The 19,917-nt window shown below is 55.3% G+C and overlaps 8 protein-coding genes across 8 annotated transcripts; 3 read left to right on the top strand and 5 right to left on the bottom strand.

Annotated features, from left to right (window-relative positions):
- Positions 1–4,983: 4,983 nt before the first annotated feature.
- Positions 4,984–6,482, top strand: SETTUDRAFT_18658 (uncharacterized protein; the record flags this gene model as incomplete). The annotated part of the gene is made up of 4 exons (XM_008021926.1): positions 4,984–5,332; positions 5,399–5,514; positions 5,563–5,647; positions 5,698–6,482. 4 exons carry the CDS (start codon positions 4,984–4,986, stop codon positions 6,480–6,482), a joined length of 1,335 nt encoding a protein of 444 aa, XP_008020117.1.
- Positions 6,483–6,827: 345 nt separating this feature from the next.
- On the bottom strand, positions 6,828–7,761 carry SETTUDRAFT_162536 (uncharacterized protein). Its single transcript, XM_008022785.1, has 3 exons — positions 7,551–7,761; positions 7,166–7,498; positions 6,828–7,118 (listed from the first exon to the last, which is right to left on the bottom strand). The coding sequence occupies exons 1-3, from the start codon at positions 7,716–7,718 to the stop codon at positions 6,900–6,902; spliced, it is 720 nt and encodes a 239-aa protein (XP_008020976.1). The 5' UTR covers positions 7,719–7,761; the 3' UTR covers positions 6,828–6,899.
- Positions 7,762–7,863: 102 nt separating this feature from the next.
- On the bottom strand, positions 7,864–8,832 carry SETTUDRAFT_162537 (uncharacterized protein). The gene is made up of 2 exons (XM_008022786.1): positions 8,641–8,832; positions 7,864–8,592 (listed from the first exon to the last, which is right to left on the bottom strand). The coding sequence occupies exons 1-2, from the start codon at positions 8,736–8,738 to the stop codon at positions 8,283–8,285; spliced, it is 408 nt and encodes a 135-aa protein (XP_008020977.1). The 5' UTR covers positions 8,739–8,832; the 3' UTR covers positions 7,864–8,282.
- A 441-nt stretch (positions 8,833–9,273) lies between these two features.
- Positions 9,274–10,255, bottom strand: SETTUDRAFT_178337 (uncharacterized protein; the record flags this gene model as incomplete). The annotated part of the gene is made up of 2 exons (XM_008022787.1): positions 9,274–10,061; positions 10,113–10,255. The coding sequence occupies 2 exons, from the start codon at positions 10,253–10,255 to the stop codon at positions 9,542–9,544; spliced, it is 663 nt and encodes a 220-aa protein (XP_008020978.1). The 3' UTR covers positions 9,274–9,541.
- A 633-nt stretch (positions 10,256–10,888) lies between these two features.
- On the top strand, positions 10,889–11,712 carry SETTUDRAFT_40884 (uncharacterized protein; the record flags this gene model as incomplete). The annotated part of the gene is made up of 1 exon (XM_008022102.1): positions 10,889–11,712. Exon 1 carries the CDS (start codon positions 11,254–11,256, stop codon positions 11,710–11,712), a length of 459 nt encoding a protein of 152 aa, XP_008020293.1. The 5' UTR covers positions 10,889–11,253.
- A 230-nt stretch (positions 11,713–11,942) lies between these two features.
- SETTUDRAFT_162538 (uncharacterized protein) lies at positions 11,943–15,620 on the top strand. Its single transcript, XM_008022788.1, has 6 exons — positions 11,943–12,182; positions 12,294–12,946; positions 13,133–13,544; positions 13,661–14,177; positions 14,264–14,660; positions 14,708–15,620. Exons 1-6 carry the CDS (start codon positions 12,064–12,066, stop codon positions 15,499–15,501), a joined length of 2,892 nt encoding a protein of 963 aa, XP_008020979.1. The 5' UTR covers positions 11,943–12,063; the 3' UTR covers positions 15,502–15,620.
- Positions 15,621–16,045: 425 nt separating this feature from the next.
- Positions 16,046–17,627, bottom strand: SETTUDRAFT_162539 (uncharacterized protein). Its single transcript, XM_008022789.1, has 3 exons — positions 17,397–17,627; positions 16,537–17,347; positions 16,046–16,471 (listed from the first exon to the last, which is right to left on the bottom strand). The coding sequence occupies exons 1-3, from the start codon at positions 17,550–17,552 to the stop codon at positions 16,134–16,136; spliced, it is 1,305 nt and encodes a 434-aa protein (XP_008020980.1). The 5' UTR covers positions 17,553–17,627; the 3' UTR covers positions 16,046–16,133.
- Positions 17,628–17,820: 193 nt separating this feature from the next.
- On the bottom strand, positions 17,821–19,602 carry SETTUDRAFT_162540 (uncharacterized protein). Its single transcript, XM_008022790.1, has 3 exons — positions 19,413–19,602; positions 19,233–19,324; positions 17,821–19,176 (listed from the first exon to the last, which is right to left on the bottom strand). Exons 1-3 carry the CDS (start codon positions 19,552–19,554, stop codon positions 17,866–17,868), a joined length of 1,545 nt encoding a protein of 514 aa, XP_008020981.1. The 5' UTR covers positions 19,555–19,602; the 3' UTR covers positions 17,821–17,865.
- Between the last annotated feature and the right edge of the window lie 315 nt (positions 19,603–19,917).

Here is a 19,917-nt window from a genome sequence, read left to right on the forward strand (position 1 = left end):
CCCCCCGCTCTCTCAACCTGTGTAAGGCGCCGCCTTTCTTGTCCAACCGAACGGATGGCGCCCGCGCTTTGCGTTGCATCTCGCTGCCCTCCCCCCTAAAAAGACTCGCACGGTGCCACCTGTCAGGGCTGTTCAGGGACATATGTCAAATCTTGCTGCTGTGGTACCTGTCAAGCCATGGTTGTTTCGTTGCCCGTGGTACTTTGTCCTCATTTGCTCCCTCCATTTTGACGCAGAGTAGAAGCCCGATTTTTTTTCTTCTTCTTCTTCTCTTTTGCGCGCGGCGCGGGCGGAACACGCCGTCGGTGTGCGCCTCGTCTGGGTACCAGAGTGACGGTATTGGTACTGGTATTGGTATTGGTATGGCGTGCATGTATGCAAGTATCCCTGGGGATTTGTAATTTTTGTTCTTCTTCTTCTTTCTTCTTCTTTTCTGGTTGTATAACTCTCTCTCGCTCTCTCTCTTCCAAGTGGGTTCGCTAAGTATACTTACGTAGTGGACGGAAAACCCCCCAAATCACCAGTAACAAAGCCGCTGGCTTGATTCCAAATAACAGCAGTGGAAGCGTGTTTCTGTGGCACACAGGCTTTTTCTCCTTTTCCCCGGTCAGTGGGCTGTCAGTCGTGGTTTCGGGAGCTACGTATGTTAGTTAGTTAGTTAGCCTCATATTGGGGAATGGATGGCGGATTCGCTAGGCTGAGCAGCCGCATGTCCGTTAGCTCAGGAACCTGGACCGTACTGTACGCTGGGTAAAGCCCAGTGGTTACTTGCTGGTGGTGCCGAATGCCTATCGGAAAAGTAGCCGTGGGTGAGTGACTTGTTGTACTGGGGCTGAGCCCCTTGTTGCCATGATTGTGAGGACACCAAGGCGGGTCCGTAAGTAACAAATCAGAGAAAAATCTCGACATGCTGAGTGGTTCGCTGGCAGATTGGCGCGGCCTTGATCGAACCAATCCCCTGCTGCTCAAGTAGTTGTAGTTCGTGCCACCCTATAGAAAACGCCACAAAGCTTGAGTGCATGACCACAGCTGTCATGCAAGAAGAAAAAAACCGTTACTTGAGGATCCGTCCCTCAGATGCTCGCTCTCAAATATTGCCGTATCCCCCAGGAAAAGGATGATGATGATGTGTCCCGACTCTCGTCACTTTGTGACGCGCTTTCCGAGCACTTGTTCCTGGCGTGACAGCGGGACCAGGTTTCTCCATACGGCAAGCCGGAAGAAGGCTGATGATCCCTGCATGCTGCTGGACCGCTTGCCGAGCGTACACATTCAATGGAGCGAACCGAAAGCCGCAAAGGGCAGAGGAAAGCAATCGAAAAAACATGGTTGTGCAAATGTCGTTCAGCGAGGGGGTGGGGCGCAGTGTGTTGATTGCGTCCACAGCATGCGTCTCGCTAGGCTGCGCGGGGCGTCGTCTCAACGCGTCACCCGTCGAGCACGAGGAATGGGAGATTTTGACAACTTCGTCACACAATATGCTGTAGCTGAACAGTGTCCGCCCCGTCCGATCGAGCTCAGGTACCGAGCCGCCTATGCTGTGGGATCAGTATGAGAATGCTGTGAACACACACCCTTTTGCGTGTGCTGCCACGCTGTGGTACGTCTCCAAGGCATTTCGCGGAATGGACATGCAAAGACTCTAGAGAGGTCACGGCAGCAGTTTAGTCATGCGAGTTTGCAGGATTCCTGGCGTGAGTGTATTGTGTGTGGGTGATTTCTCCTTGTGTTGGGGTCCGTATCGTGCAAGTGGAGGGTATGAGATACTGTGGTAATGTACCTACGCGAGTAGTAGAAGAACCATGTCGTTGATAAGAGGTCTACAATCAAGGCTCTGTTCCCTGAAGAATCGCCGTGTCCCCAGACTAGTACTATAGCCAGGACAAAGCGTTCTCTCTACCGTTCATCTTCATAGTCATCAGCGTGAACTGTGGCTAGTGCGCAGCCGGGCATAATCTGGCGGAGTCGGATATAGAGCCCGTGTCCTAACAGATGTCACTATCAGCGCTGGTCCCACAAGGCAAGTCTAGAAGGACGGCTTCATGAAACACACGTGCGTATAACAAGAAGCCTGGTCAATAAGAGCCTTCCAAGGAAGTGTCGCACAAGGTCGGCTATTGCGGTCCTGAGCTGGCAAGCTAGCCATGGTGCTCTTGTCTAAGCCACTCCCTCCATTCGCCGCTAAACCCACGCCTCGGGGGAGAGATGTTTGAATCCGGTCCAATGAGCGCACCAGCGTTCAGCGAATGGGCGGGAACCGCAAATTGTTCTGATTCTCCTCTGATTCAGATAGCGGTATTGGACTCGATATTGATAAGCGCTGGAGAATATCCGTCACGCGTGCCGAAGTGAGCAGCATTCGCCTCAACTCACAGCTGGCGCTTGCACCAAAGCAGTATCATACTGGCTGCCCAGCTTACTTGGACCATCTGCCTTCCCGCAGCGACGGGACTCTGTGTAACCAGCGGAAACAGAGAGCTTTTGCTTGCATACACCATGGTGGACTATGCATGCGCATATCCTACCCACTCTGGACCTGGGCGAGTGACCCAATGTTTCTGAAGGCATCCAGTGAGCAGCCAATGGGCAGCGGAATTTCGCACGAGTCCGTGTATGGTCTCACCAAGGCTCTATGCTTTGACCGGACGGCAGGGTGAGTTGTTCGAATCTCCCACCGCCGGCGGCGCGCAGTGACAGCGGGCTCGGCAGCGAGTATCCATGGACACCGCACATGTAGGTGCCGATTCGGCAGATTTGAAGAAGTCGGATTCCAGAAGGTACCTTGCAAAAGTGTCTGGTCCAGCAGACGTCACGGCCCGCGACAGGCAAATGCTGCAGCTTGGCCTTTGTCTCCCTTTGAGCGGTCTGTACTGAGACATTATTACCGCACTTCTCTTTGAACTGGGCCTTGCCATCAGTCCAACTGCATACCCACGCAAATTGAGACAGAGGCTTTGTTGGTGAGCGTCCGGTGAGGCGTGGAAATCAGGTGAAAAAAAAGTTGGCATTTGAAAACTTTTGCCTGGCGAAGAGGGAGTGAGTGATGAGACTTGCATCAGAAAAAAACGCCATGTCTCAACGTGAAGGAGGGGCCCATTCCTGCCACCCCACCCCCCCTCAAGAGAGAGAGAGAGAGAGAGAGAGAAATATCTCCACTTACATGGACCGAGACATATGGTTGAAACGGCCAGCGGGAGCCAGTTCCTGGGTCATATATCTCGAGTATCGCTAACGGTCGCCCCAGAACGGATATCACACACCGACAAAAAGGCCAGGCCAATGGATTGCCTTGCCGATTCCAGAGTCGCGTAGGCATCCGACATGGCAGGAAATGGACCACGTTTGCAACATCAGCCAAGAAACGTACGTGCATTTGTGCTCCCACGGGAGGCTGCAGGTAAACATTTTACCGATTCGCTCCTTCACGCCATACCAACAAGGTGCATGACAGGTGGGCCTGGTCTGCTGGGATAGCCACAGCCCAGGCGGCGGAAAGCTATGGCCAGTTCTGAAGCGCAGTCGTGTTACTCGTGCGTAGGGTAGAAACACTCGTCAGTGTTGCGGCGATCCTGGGTAACGTTGGGAGGCGGTTGCTTTCCATGGTGGACATGACAAATCGCTTTTTTATTGCCCAGCACAGCTTGTTGCGGGAGCAGGAAAGGGACTTGGAGAGGTGGCAGTATGTCGCTAACAGTGGTGCTGGATGTGCACTCGTGCTGTATCAACAGCGTGGCCCGCGTTGTTGTCACGAGTGTACGCACTCGTGAGCCGATTGGGAGTGTTTTTGATTGACGGCGGCCGGGCCTCCAGACGACGGCGATTAAACAAAGAAGCTGGGCCCGTATGTCCTGGCCAGAATGCAGGGTTCAGTGCGGGAAGAGTGTTTGACGTCTTGTGACGCCATTCCCTCGATTCATCTTGCACTCTCGCACTGTCCATGGCCCGCCATTTGCTGCCGGTAGCAGTCGTTTGGTCCAATTAGTACATCTGCCGCCCTGCAGCCTGTCAAGCCATGCAATGTGCGTCCTGGAACGAAGCACGTCCACTCACACACCGGATGTCGTCTGCCATGCGCTCGGACAAGCTTTGGCGACGCAGCTCGCCAGGGTGGCCAGTCGGCGGGCCGAAGTGAAGGTGGGTGTTGATCCGTTAAAGGCAACCATGGACAGCACAAGTACCTGTCCCTACATTTGCTGTGCATCGGTTGTCTCTCCTGGATAACCGCCCCAGCATTCTCTCGAGTGACTCAACCGCCAGCCGCCACTTCGCCCGGGTAGCACTTTGCAGTGCCTATACCCTCTTTGCATTCTGGTCTTCGCCCGCGTAATACTTCGCCGTGTCTACACTGCCATTGCATCCTGGTAATCACCACTTCTCCCAGATGGTCTCTCTACTTGGCGCCTGCTGACTGGGCATGTCAAAGTCACTGACTGGCTTGTATTGCTGCCATAGCCGAGCAAAGGCATCCGTTGGACACACCACACAAGGCCCAGCGAATCGCCACGGGACCATACCGTTTGTCGAGCGGAGCCACCTTGATATCCGAGTGGACCAACACGTAGTGCGCAGCTTCTCATCTACTCTCAAGTGCGCTGTCGACCACATCCTCACTTGGACGTAATAGGTGGGTGGAGACGGCCATGAATCCCCCGCCTTTCATTCACCCATTCTGACGCTGTGAAGGTCAGGCTGCCAACTGCGGGTGCGTTCTTGAACCACGTCCCGCACTGGGCCAGAGGCATAAGGTGCATCATCTCGTCCTCGTGAGCACTGCGCAAACGTCTGGACGACAGCCTCTTCTTTCCGTTGCAAGCCACCAAACTCCCTCTTTGCCTCCACTTGGTTCCCCGTTCCACAGCAGCTCAGCCTTGCTTTCGATCCCGGCTTTTCGCACTCTCAAGTCCCATTCCCCAGCAGGTATCGGCGAGAAGATCGAAAAAAAAACTATTTGCCCCCTTTCCACGCCATTCCACATCGCTCGGCATGAAGATAATCCAGCTGCTGAACCCGGTTTGCAGTGACCGTCATGGCCCTCGCAACCCAGAGCCGCCAACACCGTCGTCTGGCCCAGTTACAACAGCAGCAGCAGTCCCAGCTTCCAGGCGACACAAGATACCAAAATACGCACCAATATTTTCCGAAGGTAAAAAGCCCGTAGGCATAATCAACTTTCCACCCTATGAAGCGGGAAACGACAAGGAACTCGTAGCGCAGCACCGCAGGCTACAGGTCTACCCGTCGGGTGATATTGCCAAGAAGGGAGTTGGACACATCCCATACAACAGCGACAAGAAGGATTTCCTTGAGAAGACTGGACGCACGGCGTTTGAGAGTAAGGCTGAGATTTTTTTTATTTTATACTTTACCTCGGCATGACATGTGCTGACTCTGCCTGTAGTGTTCCAGTACACGTACAACGTGCCTGGTGATGAGAAAGAATATGTCGTCGTCTGGGACTATAATGTCGGTCTCGTGCGGATGACACCCTTTTTCAAATCGTGCAAGTACTCAAAGGTAGCTGTGCCGTGCTGCTACGAGTGAACAGAGTGCTGATATTTGCAGACAATACCCGCAAAGGCGTTGAGAGAGAATGCAGGGCTCAAGGACATTAGCTACAGCATTACCGGAGGCGCTTTGGTGTGTCAAGGTCAGTGAGACAAGGTTCCGTCTGTGTAGGAGCTTGCTGACAACTGCAAGGCTACTGGATGCCGTACTACGCCGCCCGAGCCATAGCCGCGACCTTTTGCTACGACATTCGGTGGGCGCTCACACCCGTCTTTGGCAACGACTTTCCCCTCCTCTGCCTGCCACCCGATGATCCTGGGTTCGGCCGGTTCGTCATTGACCCCGCCATTGTAAAGTACTGTGCCGAGGAGACGACAAGATTCCGCGAGCTGGGTCCCCTGTATGAAGTCCGCAGACCAGTCACCCCTCCTTTGCGAGTCGAGGCACCCAAGGCGCGCTCCAGACAACTGCAACTCAACGACCCCGGCGCAAAGCAACGGCGCGTACGACCGATAGATACCGAGAGCGGGTATGGCAGCGACACGGATCAAAGTGAACGATGTCTCTATTCGCCTGAGGTGTCTCCGCGCACTCGATTCACGCCAATCAATCGCCCGCTGTCTCCATTCTCTCCATACACAACAGAGCATCCACTCATGAGTTCGCCCGCTAGCATGCGTGCACCCCCAGGCTTGCTCACCCCCACGTCTGCTCCATACGTGTATCCGGGTGAAGGACGTCGGCCCAAGCGGTCTCGCTCCAAGGTGGCCTTTGGCGAGCACCCCATGAACGACACTGCCGCTCGCCCTCCGACTGCCGCAACAATTGACAGTGTCCACAGCCCTGAGATGGCCGGCGGCCGTGGTGGAAACCGCAGCCATGTCGACATGGATGCGGCGGAGATGTTGATGTCGCTGCGCACGGCGGACAACCCGATGCCACCGTTGAAGCGCGCTCGTCGCGGCTCTACGTGGTAGAAGCCACGAGCACTACTTTCCTGTTCCCAGAACACCGATGACTAATGCACGGTCAATTGTGCCTCCCTTTTCCGTCACTTGATGGCGTCTTTTTGTTTGTCCAGCGGTCATTGCTATGTAGCACACTCGTTGAGCGCTTGCACTCAGTTCAGCTTGTTTATTTCAGGGGTGAGGGCGCAGGGATTGGCGCCGGGCAGTTATAGTCATGACTCCATGTATGTTTGTGTTTGTGATATTCAGCGAAAAGAATAATGCATTGCACCAAGCTGGTATCTCTGTGTATCCAAGTCAACAAGGCCCAGCAGATATCACATGCAGAGGTAGATAGGCAAACTGATGGACGTATTCTCCAAGAATCTTTGTATTATAGCCTTGTCATGGTCATTGCATAGCTCGCCGACTTGACGTGATATGGTCTCACTTCGCTGCCTTTGCCTTGAGGCTATTAATCTTCGCTACGAAACTCTTGACAACATCTTCTTCATCGTAGATATATGTCACGCTCTCCTGTTTGATCGTCTCCGCGGCCCATTTGGAAAAGTTGGGTAATTTGTCAAAGCCTGATGCAATGGCCTGCGGAAGTGCACCATGTCTTGACAAGCTATAGATTCGAATGATGAACGGCGCGGTTATAGCCTGCCAGACTGTCAGTAGCGCTCATATTTCTTAGCTGAACACCATACCTCGGCCAGCGTGGGCTTTTCACTCCCACCGAAGAAGGGTTTTGCGTCTTTCAGGAGAGGGTCAATCTCTTTGCCTACGACGTCTATGAATTCGTTGCTGAGTTTCGCCTTCTCTTCATCCGAATCCAGCATCATTATCTTGAACAAGTAACTGCCAGCCTTGGTGTTCCACGTATCGATAAAGAAGTTAATTCTAGCGCGAGCCAAAGCAGTTTCTGGAGAACCTGATGCGGGAAGGACGTGTGAAGGATAGGCATCAGCTAGGAAGGTTGCAACAATGCTGGACTCGGTGATGATTTCATCATTGAACTTTATGGTAGGGACAAGGCCGCGCTGTAACTAACTTAGCAATGGCTCGATGCGAAGGGTCGGAAAGTGGACTTACAGGATTGATGTCCAGGTACCACTGCTCTCTTGGCTTGTCCAGATCAATAATAACCTCATCATATGGCAACCCTAGCTCCTTCACAACAATGTGCGCACGATGAGCATAAGGACAGCGGTGGTTTGTGTACAGTGTGATTTTAGGGGCGTTGCCGTTGACGTGCGCCATGATGCCGAAGTGTCGAGATGATGCGGATGCTAGCTGCCGAAATGACGGATGGTACGGAGGACTTGAGAAACACACTTGCAAGAGTAGATTTTGGTAGGACCAGATTTTAGTGAGGCCGCAGTGTCCTCTAAATAGACGTTCCTTGAAACCCATGCCTCAGTCGTGCAGCTCGGTATTAGGATTATAAATCAACACGTCTATACACCGAACTAGGATGCAGACGGACTGCGGGGGTGGATCACGCAATTCCGCGCGCGTTTGCGCGCTCAATGTCCGACCTATCGCTGTATGGTCCTTCTCGGATCGGACTTAAAAATTATGTCCTGCATGCCAGTCCACCCTTGCACAATGTAAACTTGGGTTTTGGTCGTTTACTAGGACGTCCAAGACATCATCGCAAACGATGTAGGCGGGGCATGTCCTTTCTATGAGGTGGGAATATGCGGCTGTTTGCCGCGCGTGTCGAGCACGGTACATTCCAGGGGTTGACCGATTCTACCGCGAGGTTTTGGTCCGAGGCGCGTCGTCGGATGCCTGGAACTGCCCGCCTTGTCGCCCGCCGCCTCAACAAATGACACCGTCTCCTTCGACCTTCCACTCCATGGCATTGGAATCTGCCTTCTTCTTTGCCCTGCGCTTCTCATTGCGCAAGCGCCTCTTTTCTTCAGCATCTTTTTCCAATTGCTCCTTGTTCATCGCCAGTCTTGCATCCAAATCTGTAACCTCGAGCGCCTTATCCTCTTCCCGTTTCCGCTTGAGGTACCGCAGGCGATCGCGTACTTCTTGGAGAGTGGCGCGGCGCACTTCGCCAGACTGGCCTGTCGCGATCAAATGTTGCCTGCTGTTTAGATGCTCAATGTACTGGATGTTGTCCCTGAAGTGCGGTTAGCGGAGCGACCAAGGCTGCGAGAAGAGAACGCACTTGAATGTCAAGTCGCAGGCTGCACAGTATGCGCCAGCGCCACGCCCCCTCTTTCCGACTGCTGCTGCCGCCGAGGTGAGGGTTTGCTTTCCAATCATCTTGCTCCAATCTATGCGCTCCGCTCTTGCCTCTGTCTGCTTCAGATCTTCGGGCGTCGACGCTCTCCGCCTGTATGTTCTGCCAGCCAGCTTTGCTTCATATCGCTCTCGTCCTTCCTCGCGCTCTTTTGCCTCCCTCTCCTTGGCCTTCTGGGCCATCTCCTCGCGATCCCATGTTTTCCTGAAATCCGTGTCGCCGCCCCCTGTTGTTCCGTATGCGCCTGCTTTGCCGCTCATGATGGGCGATTGCAGTGGACGCGCTCGTTGTTGTTGTGGTGGTGGTGGTAATGATCAGATGGGCCTAATATGGAGGGGATTCGGGTGCACTGTAATTTTTCTACGCGTCGCGCAGGTGGTGTTGCAGATTTAGACAAGGAAAATACGGGTGTGTAGTTGCTCTCGTGGATTTGGAGAGTGGAAGCCAGTGACTTTCCGATCTAGGGCGCACGGACTTGATCGAGCTCGGATGCATCACGGCGTATTCGCTACAATCAATGACGCAAATCCACGAAAGAGGCCACATGGTTATCGACATGTTGAAATTATCAAATTCTGATTTACTCAAGTTTCTAATGTTTACAGTTTCTCATCCTGGTTACAGTGCGACATAGGAAACCCAAAAAGAAGTACTCCTCGCTATGCTGATTCCTGGACGTGTCCATAGAGGATGAAGACATGCGTCCAGTCGCAACTCATTCCATGCCACCGCAGTCGAGCAGTGACGCTTACAGACAACCTTATCATGATGCTGAGACATTCTTCCAGGCTTTTCTGCATGTGCAACGTCTCTGTATGATGCAAACCTAGTATTGGAACTGTCCAGACCCGCGAGGGAATCCCACGTGTTGGCCTGGCGGTGCTGGAGCTGGGGGCGGTCCATGCGCTACTCTGTTGACTGCCATGCTTCCATGTGCCACGGAGCCTTCTCTGTCTCGCCGCTTCTTCTTCTTTTCCTTGACGCCATAACCTACATCTGTGTAGCCTGCAGCGGCAAAAGGCGGCTCCACCACCTGTCGGGAATTGTCATCTGGCAGCCTGAGGTCAACGAGGCTGTAGAAGTAATCCAGGACTTCTGGGTAGCGAAGAACCGATGCTCTCCAGTCGGCGTCGATGCCGCGCTTGAGATCTGCGTGGGCCTCGGAAATCTGTTGCTGGAGCGTCGCGATGTACATGGGGTGCAGTGGCGGATGACCCGAGTAGCGCATGTAAATTTCGTAGTGTGGGAGAGAGGAGAGGTATGTCATGTGTGCCTGCTTGCGAGTTGACGTCAAGCGCTCAAAGGCATTCAGGATATGGCGGCGCGCATGGTTGATGACCCAGTCTCTAGAGGTGCCGTCAGTATGGGTTTTGGGGAGAGCACAGCACGCGCCTCACCGTATCTCGGCCAGGCGGTCGTCCATGGCACGCTGCTCGGCCTGCTTGACGGCAATTTGCAGGCGCTCCGACTCGCAGGAGCATTCGGGGTAGGGAGGCGCATTGCAGATGGCGCAGTTGGGGGCGGCGTCCGTTTCATACATGGCGAATGTGTGAGGCAGCACTGATCATGGTCGGTCCACAGTGGGCCGTATGCAAGTCCAAGGTGGTTTGGGGCTCGGTGTGGGGTGGACAGAAGGAGGCTCTGGCGTGGAGTGAGGTCGGTTTTAAGACCGTCTGGAGGCGGATCCTCGGGCTTGGATAGTCAGGCACAGGCGGTGACGACTGACAAGTGACATGTTACATGACGAGCCCTGTGGAGGCCGGCGGCGTGATTTGGCTAGATTCGTGCGGCTTATGGGTGGGTGGATGGATTGGGCAGACTTGGGAACTCGCCAGCCATACGCCATGGCTGAGGCTGCGAACGGCGCTGACAAACTCCCCCACTTTGGCTGCACCCCCCCCCCAGCCCACGAGGTTCCACCAGCCCAGCCGTGACTGGCAGCTGGACAGCGAGCATCTACAGATGTAGCGCGACGTGCATACAAGTTGGCAGATGGTTCGGCGAAGGCGATGGGGAGGGTCGCAATGGGAAACCTGCCCGAAATGCGGTGCGGAGGATGCGAGTGCGAGCATGTGAATCCGCTAGTCGCCGCTGCAACACGCCTATACATAAGAGTGCAGACTGCGACGCCTGCAGGCCGCACCTACATGCGTACATCAAACGGTCAAGTTCTGCAAGCAAGGCGCCGTTCCTTTGGGGGGAGGGGGCGAATGCGAGTGTCGTGTCAAGAGAAGGGCAGACGAGGACGAGGACGAGGACGAGGACGAGGACGAGCAAGGAGCGGTGTCGGCCCGCGACCCTTGGTCACGTGCACAGCCAGCCGACGCCGTCGTGTCCACACGGTGCGAGCCGTCCTACCGACCCATCGAGCGAAGCCAGATGAACCGCCTCATAAATACACCTTGCAGCACCGCGCAGACGGCCTGGCCAGCAGCGTGTCACGCAGCCACAGGAAGAGCTGCAAAGTCACATGGCCGCCGCTCGGGACCGAAGACACCATCTCGACACTAGGACGTGCCTCTGCCAGCGCAGTCCCAGATGCTCATCTCCCGCCCATCCGCCCGTGACATCACCCGAGTGCCGTGGAAGAGCATGCATGCACAGGACGGTGGTGTGGAGGAGGAGGTGGTGGTGGTGTTGGGTAGAAACGAAACAAAAAAAACCATAAGTCGCATGCCCGCGGCGTCGTCCTGGGACATGGTTGACGTCGACAGGGACGTCGTCGAGGGGCCGGCAAGACTGCGAGCGGGCGGAAGCGGGGTAACGTCGCTGAGGCCATCAGCACCAGCACCCGCACCAGCACCAGCACCAGCACCTGACACTGCACACTACCCTCCGACTCGGCTCTCCGTCGCCCCCCAGACGCTGAGGCTCATTATCCTCCCCTCGTCGGCACCTCTCCATCGGCGCTACCTCCTGCTGCTGAAGACGCAATTCGCCTTGGCGCACGCCGGCCCTGCTGGTCGAGCCGATCTTAGCGATTCTGCCAACTCATAACGCACCGATGCCGCCCCCAAAGTGAATGAGTCAGCCGCCGCCTGCGCCTGCTTGTCTCGTCTCGTCCCTTCCTCTCTGCTCTGCGTGCGAAATATGCGCCGCACAGACTGCGCCCTTCCGTTCGACATGCGTCTGCATCGGGCTTAGCGCGTCTACAATGCATCTGCCCATGCCTCCCACTATGAGTCCCAGCCATGAAAGCCTACTTAGCAGCCATCGCCCCTCAACGACAGCTTGCGAGTTATCGTCAGATTCGTCCAAAGGGCGTGCATTTGCTCCTTCGCCCATCGCTGGCCATTGGGCATCCTCCCGTTGCATACAGCGTCTGGCTGCAACATCACGCCCGCCATCATGGCCATCCGCGACGCCGCCTTCGACATGGCCGACTTTGTCGATTTCGGAGACACTAGCATACCCGGCCTGTCACACGGCACTGGCCTCAGTCTAATAGAGCCGGAATTGGCCCAAAGGTGTGTGCCCTGATCATCGTGCCCTAGTCACCCGGCCCAGCTTGAAACCCAGGCACTCGGGAACTGATATACAGGGCATGGCTTGCTTTTCCTGATTCTAACATGGTCCAGCCACACATTGGCGGGTGAGGACCCTGTGCAAGCTGCCGAGGCCCCATCCACCGACATCGACTTCAACACGGACTTCAGTACTTGGCTGCCAACGTATCAAAAGTCGGCCCAGCCATGTGAATACTGCCGCTCCATGTCGCTGGAATGCTTCATATACAATTGCGATGGCACCAAACAGGTAGGATGCTCGCCATGCAACGCCTTGTTCCGGCCGTGCAGCTTCTCCAACCCAGAGAGGATGCCAGCAATGAAGCAGAGGACAGCCCTTGATACCTTAGACGTGGTCGCTGAAAACGACACGCGCTCTTTTGGCGGACTCACGGGGAGGAAGCAGATGCGCTCGTTGGGTCATGTTGGGCCCATGGGCGATGAGCAAGGCTCCAGGAATGCTGCTGCTGCCGCTCGCTTCCCACGAGCTGCCGTCAAGATCCTGAAAGATTGGATGTTGGCGCACATTGACCATCCATACCCAACCGAGGAAGAAAAGGAGATGCTGAAGCAGCAGACTGGCTTGTCGATTGGCCAGATCTCCAATTGGATGGCCAACACGCGGCGAAGGCAAAAGGCACGACCCAAGCGAAGTGCACTGCCGAGCATTCGACCCTCGACCGAGGTGATCAACATTCCCGCTGGTAAAACGTGGGAAAGCATGAGTACGTACGCCGACTCTGAGTTTAGTCGATCGCACAAGACTCTGGCGCCCAAGGCCACCGGAAGCTTCATCAACTTCCGCGTGGATCAAGGGCGTGCAGATCAAGGGCCCACACACTCAGATAGTGCCATCTCTTCTCAGATGCCACTTCTCCAGCACAAGAAATGTTTCGGTTAACTCTCGATAGATCCTTTCGAGCGATGGAAGCACTCGCCCCCCGAAAACGAACCTGCTCCTCTCAACGCTATCGCGCAGGCCGTCGAAACCTTTGACCCGCCCGATTCTACCAGCCAAAGTAGCAGCTACCGCAAGGATGTATCCAACGACAGTACTGGAAGCTTCTCTGTCTTCAGGGCGCCCTCCATCTCGTCGCTGGAGACTGGCCTCACCAAGATGTCCTCTGGCTCTCTAGGATCCCGCGAATCGGCTTATTCATATGGTTCCCGGCACTCGCTCGGCTCCATGAACAGTCTCAAGTCCAAGGAGAGGCGTAGGCGTCGGCGACTTCCTACCCGAGGCCCGAAAGCCAGTCCTGATGAAGGGCAGAGGATGTTTCAGTGCACCTTTTGCACTGATACTTTCAAATCCAAGTACGATTGGTATGTAGTTTTGCCTTGTCATCTGAATCCAGACAATATGTTATTCAAGAATGCTTGGGGCTGCATTATAACTACATTTGTTTAGAGTCTGGAGATCCCCCACTGACGCATTGCAGGTCTCGCCACGAGAAAAGTCTCCACCTATCCCTTGAGAAGTGGCTGTGCGCACCTCTGGGAGAGATTGTCGCTGACAAGGCTACTGGAAAGCCCAAATGCGTCTACTGCGACGAGTTGGATCCCAGCAGTGAGCATCTGGCGACTCACAACCACACTGCTTGTTACGAAAAGGGACCCGAATCGCGAACCTTTTACCGGAAAGACCATCTTCGACAACACCTGCGGCTGATGCATGGCTGCAAGATGACCGCAAGCATGGAGACTTGGAAGTCTGAAGCGCAATACATCAAGTCTCGTTGCGGATTTTGCGGCATGATCTTTGACAAGTGGCAGGATCGCGTCGACCACCTTGCAAAGGAGTTCCGGAATGGAGCCAACATGAAGAACTGGAAAGGTTGCCGTGGCCTTGATCCCCATGTAGCTATACACGTAACCAATGCGATGCCACCGTACCTCATTGCCAACGAGAGCAAGTCGCCTTTTCCATTCTCTGCAAGCAACTCGTCAACCCTCAAGGTATGTACTGCCGTCTTGGACACGCGAGATTATTTTGAGGTCAATAAAACTGCTGTCCTGTATAGCTCGCCGCTAACCATCATCAGCAGCTCAACCTGTCGCTCGAAAGCCGAGACCTTGAGTACCTCTTGCCCAACAACCCGACTGCGGACTTATCCATCGCGCACCCAGATGGAGTAAACTCGTCGGAAATTGGACCCATTATCCTGACCACCCCTGAGGACTATTTGAATTCTGGGCAGCAAGATCATAACCCGAATGCTACATGTTGGGAGATCCTCACCCTGCGACTTGGACGCTTTGCACGAGAGTATATCGAGAAGCATGGCGCTGGGTCTCTGACTGATGAAATGTTGCAAGTGGAATCACGGCGTATCCTATATAGTGATGATGATCCCTGGAACCAGACTGCTGCCGATAATCCCGAGTGGCTCAATCTTTTCAAGAAAGCACACGGCATCGACTCCAAGGCGCCAGTAAAAGGTACGGGCTGTGTACTCGTTTTCTACTCACATACTGATCTGTGGCAGGTATCAACTCACAACAAGACGTGTTCGAGGACCTGGGGCTCCATTCAGGTGCCGTTGTTGATTCGAGCTTCAACGTCAACAACTTTTCCTGCGAAGATTTGCCCGAAAACGACCCACTGCGAGCACTCTCGTTTGAATGCTCACTCTCGGGCTCACTGGGTCACATACAAGGCCATGCGCGCCAACTTTCGTCTGGCCGCCAAACGCCATACAGTGTACCCGGACTGAGCGGGTCACCAACGTCGCCGGCTTCGTGTGCACCCGCAACAACAGCAACTGCAGACAAGCTGATGGGCGTCTACGAGCCCATCTCAGAACTTGCATGCCCGTCGGCAAAAGGCGGACCCTGCTACGGCGAAAACGGCGAACTCGGCTTCTCCACTACAAAGGCCGGCTCGCAAAAGAAGCGGTACTGGCTCAACGCTGCAAACAAACACATGTCGCCTCTGTACTCTACCACCAACGACCAGCAGCAGCAGCAGCCGGTATACGAGTGCCCAACCGTTGGTCTCCGCTCCTTTGACGACCTGGCCACACAGCCCTGCACTGCTGCAAGCGACGCTCCCACCACCACCACCACCACCGCCGACTTCCAGTTTCCCTCCTGGGACCAGTTACCCGAGGACCTGCAGAACCCGACCAGCAGCGCCGAATACCGTCACGCTGGCATCAGTGCGCCTTCGGCTGCCGACACGCTGTCGATGCCGTGGGACGACACTATGGATTTTGCCATGGACATGGACATGGATATGGATCTGGATTTGGATTTGGCCGTCGATCTGAATCACGTCTGAGATGATACAAAACCCTAAATATCTGTCGTATGCTTGGGGAAAATAAAAGTTTTGGATCTCTTATCGTAGGGGCTTCTTTTTTTTTGAGATGAGGATGGAGATGGAGATGGAGAAGTAATGCTCAAATGGTTTCAATGTCCTGTATGTTATGTTATGCTATGTCATGTCATGTCATGTCCTAATCATGTAGGACCCGCTGGTACTTAATGCCATAATATATCATCCTGCCATGTCTCTCGATTGCACCATTTATCATAATGAACATACCAATACCACGATACAATCTTTACATGATCGCTGACGCTAAGATTATCTTCTGTGCAAATTGGCGCGTTGAAATGGCATCACAGCCACACGACTGTGTGAAAATCTCGACACTCGAGTGGCGAGGATACAACGGGGAAACTGCAATAGGACTTTGTGTGTGGGGACTTGGATAGAAAAACAGGGTTGCAAAATGTGGTGGTTTGTAAGAACATGTCATATGATCAGAGACATTTAAGTGTGTGTGTGTGTGTGTGTGAGAGAGAGAGAGAGAGAGAAAAAAGACCACGAGATAGGTCGGATAATGGCATTTATTCGTTACACTTTTGCACAAAACTCTACTTGGAAGATGTTTTTTTTCAATTCACCTACAGCTGATCTGCAGACACCTTTTGCACAATGATGCCGGTGGAGGCGCCGCCTCCATTGCAAATGACAGCAGCGCCGTACTGTCCGGGCTGCAGCTGGTGGAGGAGGGTAACGAGGATCCTGCTGCCGGAGCTGCCGAGGGCGTGGCCAAGGGCAATGGCACCGCCCCTTGGGTTTACGTTTGCGGAGCCGAGACCCAGGATCTTTGCGTTGGCCTTGATGACGGCGGCAAAGGCTTCGTTGAACTCCCAGATGGCGATGTCGTCTTTGGAGAGGCCCGATTGCGCGAGCAGCTTTTCGACGCACGCGGCGGGGGCGACGGGGAAGTCAATGGGGTCTTTGGGGGGGAGTGTGTGTCAGCCATGGTGCAAACATCAAGGAAAATGAGGGGCCAAAACTTACCCAGGGCAGCATCGGCGTAGGTAATGATCTTGGCTAGTACACGGCTGTCGTTGCCGTATTTCTGTGCAATCTCCTTGCTTCCGAGGACCAGGGCTGATGCGCCGTCGCTAAGAGGCGAGCTGTTGGCCGCCGTGACGGTGCCGTTTGGACCCTTTTCGAAGGCGGGCTTGAGCGTCGCCACCTTGTCGAGCTTGAGCTTGTTGTACTGCTCATCTTCCGAGACGACGGTCTCGCCCTTTCTCGACTTGACGGTAACGGGCACAATCTCGTCCTTGAAAAGGCCATCCTTGTATGCCTGCTGTGCGCGCTTGTACGTTTCAATGGCGTAGTCGTCCTGCTCCTGTCTTGAAACCTCGTACTTCTTGGCCGTGTTCTCTGCACAGTTGCCCATGTGGATCTGGTTGTACACGTCCCAGAGGCCGTCTGCGATGAGGCCATCTTCGAGCTTCTGGTGTCCAAAGGCTGGCTGCTGGCTGGCGCGGCTCAGATAGTACGGGACTCTGGTCATGTTCTCCATTCCTCCGGCAACCTGGGCTTCTGCTTGACCGAGCTCAATGGTGGATGCGGCAATGTTGACGGCCTTGAGGCCTGACGCGCATACTTTGTTGATAGTGGTGGCTTCGATGTTTGTTGGAAGACCGGCAAAAATGGCGGCCTGTCGTGCTGGTGCCTGTCCCACGCCTCCCCCTAGCACGTTGCCCATGTACACGGCATCTATCGACGAAACGGGCACCTTTGACTTCTCCAGAGCGGACTTGATGGCTGTGGCGCCCAGCTGGGTCGCCGATACCGTGGTAAAGTTGCCATTGAACTGAGGGGCAGTTAGCAATTGGAGGTGATGGACGCCAACTGCTACCTACCACTGCGGTTGGGGTGCGGCTGGCGCTTATAATATAGGCATCGCGGATTTCTTTCCTCTGTGGCGCCGAGGAGCTGAACTGCCTTTGAATGCTAGCCAGCCGTTGCTGGGGGCGCGAGGCCATCTTGATAGACGCGCGGAGGGCAGCGGAAGACATTGTGACGAGGGACGTGGGAAAAAACCAAGGGGCGCCAGAATGCGGAGAAGAGAGGCTCTTTCAAGGCCATGACATGGCGGCAGGCGTTCCGCATGCGCGTCGAGCGGGCGGAATGTGGAGGAATGACGCCAGAATCCAGCCCGAGGTTCGGCAGCGCACGGCACCACCCGGCTTAGGCCTTCCGCTGGGCGATCCGCAGGGGCTGCAAATCCATCACACGTCTCATCTTAGCACAAGCACGAAACAACGACTTCAGCAATACACAAAGGGCAGTCTTCATAATGTCATAGAAAAATACAAAAGGTCTAAAAGTCTAAGCCAGTGCGCCCATGGGATCCCACAGCTCCAGCATCTTGGGCTGCTGCTCCAATACCTTCCTGACCGACGAGCTGACGACGCTCGGGTCAACGACGGCCTGGTAGACAAATTCATCCATCCAGGCATCGCTCATGACAAAGTATCCCTTGTCTCCCACGCGGTCGCTCCACGAGTTCTCGACGCGCCAGCGAACCGGCTTGCCGTCGACGACATGCACCGCAGTCAGGACCATGGCGTGCGTCATCTGGCTCTCTCCCGTCTGCAGACGCTCGGCCTTTGTCAGGCCCAGCTTGATGTTGAAGCCGAGCTCGTAGTCGAACAGCTCCGTGTCCATGATGCCCTTGGACGAGTCCGAGTACTTGCCCACGTCGGAGCCAAAGAAGACGGGCATGCCGCGTTTCAGCATGGCGATGCAGGCCTCCTTGATGGTCTTCATGTCGACGTTCACGTACGTTACCGGGCGGCCGTTCCAGACATTGCCCAGGCGCTTGACGCTGAGCAGGCGGTTGTAGGGGTTGCGTGGGTCGTTGACCAGCGAAAAGAGCGTGTGCACGTCGGTCCCGGATAGTGCGCGGACCACGCGGTGCTCGGACAGCTCGCTGGCGAATTCAATGGGTGTTGAGCGCACCGTCGAGAGCCTGCCGTCCTTGTCGTAGTATTCCCACGTGAAGGGCTTGGCGGCTGACGGCGGAGGACCCAGCATCAGCGTCAGGATGAGATGGATCTCACGGAGCATCTTTTCCTTTTCGCTCGCAAGTGTGGCCTTCATGGCTTCGGGCGACATGGGCGTCGAGGCAATGGCACGCAGGCGGACGGCATCCTCGCGCAGCTTGGTGGTAATCAGGCGGTCCATGATGGACGAGTTGGATGCGTTGTACGAGTCGGGGTACAGCGAGTGGGGCACGAGACCATACTTTTGCACAAGGTTTGCAACCATGTCCCACTGGCCGCCGTCGCCGACGGGGCTGGCCATGAGGGCCTGTACGATGCGGCTGTCAATCTCGTCGTGCTTGGTGTCGAGGATGCTCTCGAGAAAGTAGTTTGCCTTTTCCATCTTGTCCCAGTAGAAGAGATAGGCCTGGGACAGCTGGAAGTCGGAGAGCTTGTACCGCTTCATGATGGCGATGCGGAAGACATTGGTCGAGGCAAACAGCCAGCACCGCCCCGACGAGGCCTGGTTTGTGACGGGCGAGCCCTCGGTGGGGATCTTGATGTTGAAGCGGTGCGTGTCGGCGATGACGGTGGCGCGTGACGAGAGAACGGCGCTGGCCGGGTTTGTGCTGAGGGCGGAGAGGGCGAGGCGGTTCTGGCAAACGGTAAGCCGACGAAGAGGACGGGCTGGTGGAGGGCGAGGGCGTTTACCTTTGGGTCGGCCATGAGCTCCTCCTCCCACTGGGCAACCGACTTGATGGAGACATTTGCCTGGTACTTGACGCGGGGCGTGTATTGGGGAGCTGGGCGGGTGGTTAGACGGGGGCAGCGGCAGGCAGGGCAGGGCAGGGCAGGGCAGGGCAGGACAGGACAAAACAAGACAAGACATACGGGCTTCTTCCTCGCCGATGACAACGTACTCGTCCCTCTCGCGAAAGTACTTCTCGTCCTTCATGTTGAGGGCTTGCAGGCGTTGGATGAGTTTCTCGTTGACAGAGTCGTCGTCGGAAGGTCTGGATTGGTCGGCGCCCATGGTGGATACCGGGTGGATGCTTTAAAGTAGTAGTAGACTCGGCAGCTATGCAGCTTGAGAAAAGACTGCGGGAGAGCCGTGGGGGAGACGGAGCCTTCACCTCGCCTTGCCTGTCTCTGCTGCCCTATCCATCAGGGTGTCGGTCTTATCGCGCTTATCAGCAGCGCGCGTGCCGGGGTCGCGTGGCAGACCCACCCGATCAGATGGCCCGCGCTCAGCGCGCCGCCTTCCTTGTTGAGAAGGGTTACGTTGCGCGTCGCCCGTCTGATATGCCCACCAGCACCGCCGCGCTGCTTAGTTGCACACACCCGCACACACTCACCCGCCTTTTCTTCTGCTCGTTCTGCGACAACAGGGGATGCT

Source organism: Exserohilum turcica (assembly GCF_000359705.1).
Source record: "Exserohilum turcica Et28A unplaced genomic scaffold SETTUscaffold_1, whole genome shotgun sequence".
NCBI lineage: Eukaryota > Fungi > Ascomycota > Dothideomycetes > Pleosporales > Pleosporaceae > Exserohilum > Exserohilum turcicum.

Coding starts and splice junctions, on each gene's coding strand:
- SETTUDRAFT_162536 (XM_008022785.1), bottom strand. CDS start 7,718: ATGGCGCACGTCAACGGCAACGCCCCTAAAATCACACTGTACACAAAC. Junction 7,499..7,550: donor GGTACCTGGACATCAATCCT/GTAAGTCCACTT, acceptor AGTTAGTTACAG/CGCGGCCTTGTCCCTACCAT. Junction 7,119..7,165: donor AAAAGCCCACGCTGGCCGAG/GTATGGTGTTCA, acceptor ACAGTCTGGCAG/GCTATAACCGCGCCGTTCAT.
- SETTUDRAFT_162537 (XM_008022786.1), bottom strand. CDS start 8,738: ATGATTGGAAAGCAAACCCTCACCTCGGCGGCAGCAGCAGTCGGAAAG. Junction 8,593..8,640: donor GCCTGCGACTTGACATTCAA/GTGCGTTCTCTT, acceptor ACCGCACTTCAG/GGACAACATCCAGTACATTG.
- SETTUDRAFT_162538 (XM_008022788.1), top strand. CDS start 12,064: ATGGCCATCCGCGACGCCGCCTTCGACATGGCCGACTTTGTCGATTTC. Junction 12,947..13,132: donor TAAAACGTGGGAAAGCATGA/GTACGTACGCCG, acceptor AACTCTCGATAG/ATCCTTTCGAGCGATGGAAG. Junction 14,178..14,263: donor GCAACTCGTCAACCCTCAAG/GTATGTACTGCC, acceptor AACCATCATCAG/CAGCTCAACCTGTCGCTCGA.
- SETTUDRAFT_162539 (XM_008022789.1), bottom strand. CDS start 17,552: ATGTCTTCCGCTGCCCTCCGCGCGTCTATCAAGATGGCCTCGCGCCCC. Junction 17,348..17,396: donor GCCGCACCCCAACCGCAGTG/GTAGGTAGCAGT, acceptor ACTGCCCCTCAG/TTCAATGGCAACTTTACCAC. Junction 16,472..16,536: donor CTACGCCGATGCTGCCCTGG/GTAAGTTTTGGC, acceptor TCCCCCCCAAAG/ACCCCATTGACTTCCCCGTC.
- SETTUDRAFT_162540 (XM_008022790.1), bottom strand. CDS start 19,554: ATGGGCGCCGACCAATCCAGACCTTCCGACGACGACTCTGTCAACGAG. Junction 19,325..19,412: donor CATCGGCGAGGAAGAAGCCC/GTATGTCTTGTC, acceptor CCACCCGCCCAG/CTCCCCAATACACGCCCCGC. Junction 19,177..19,232: donor AGCTCATGGCCGACCCAAAG/GTAAACGCCCTC, acceptor ACCGTTTGCCAG/AACCGCCTCGCCCTCTCCGC.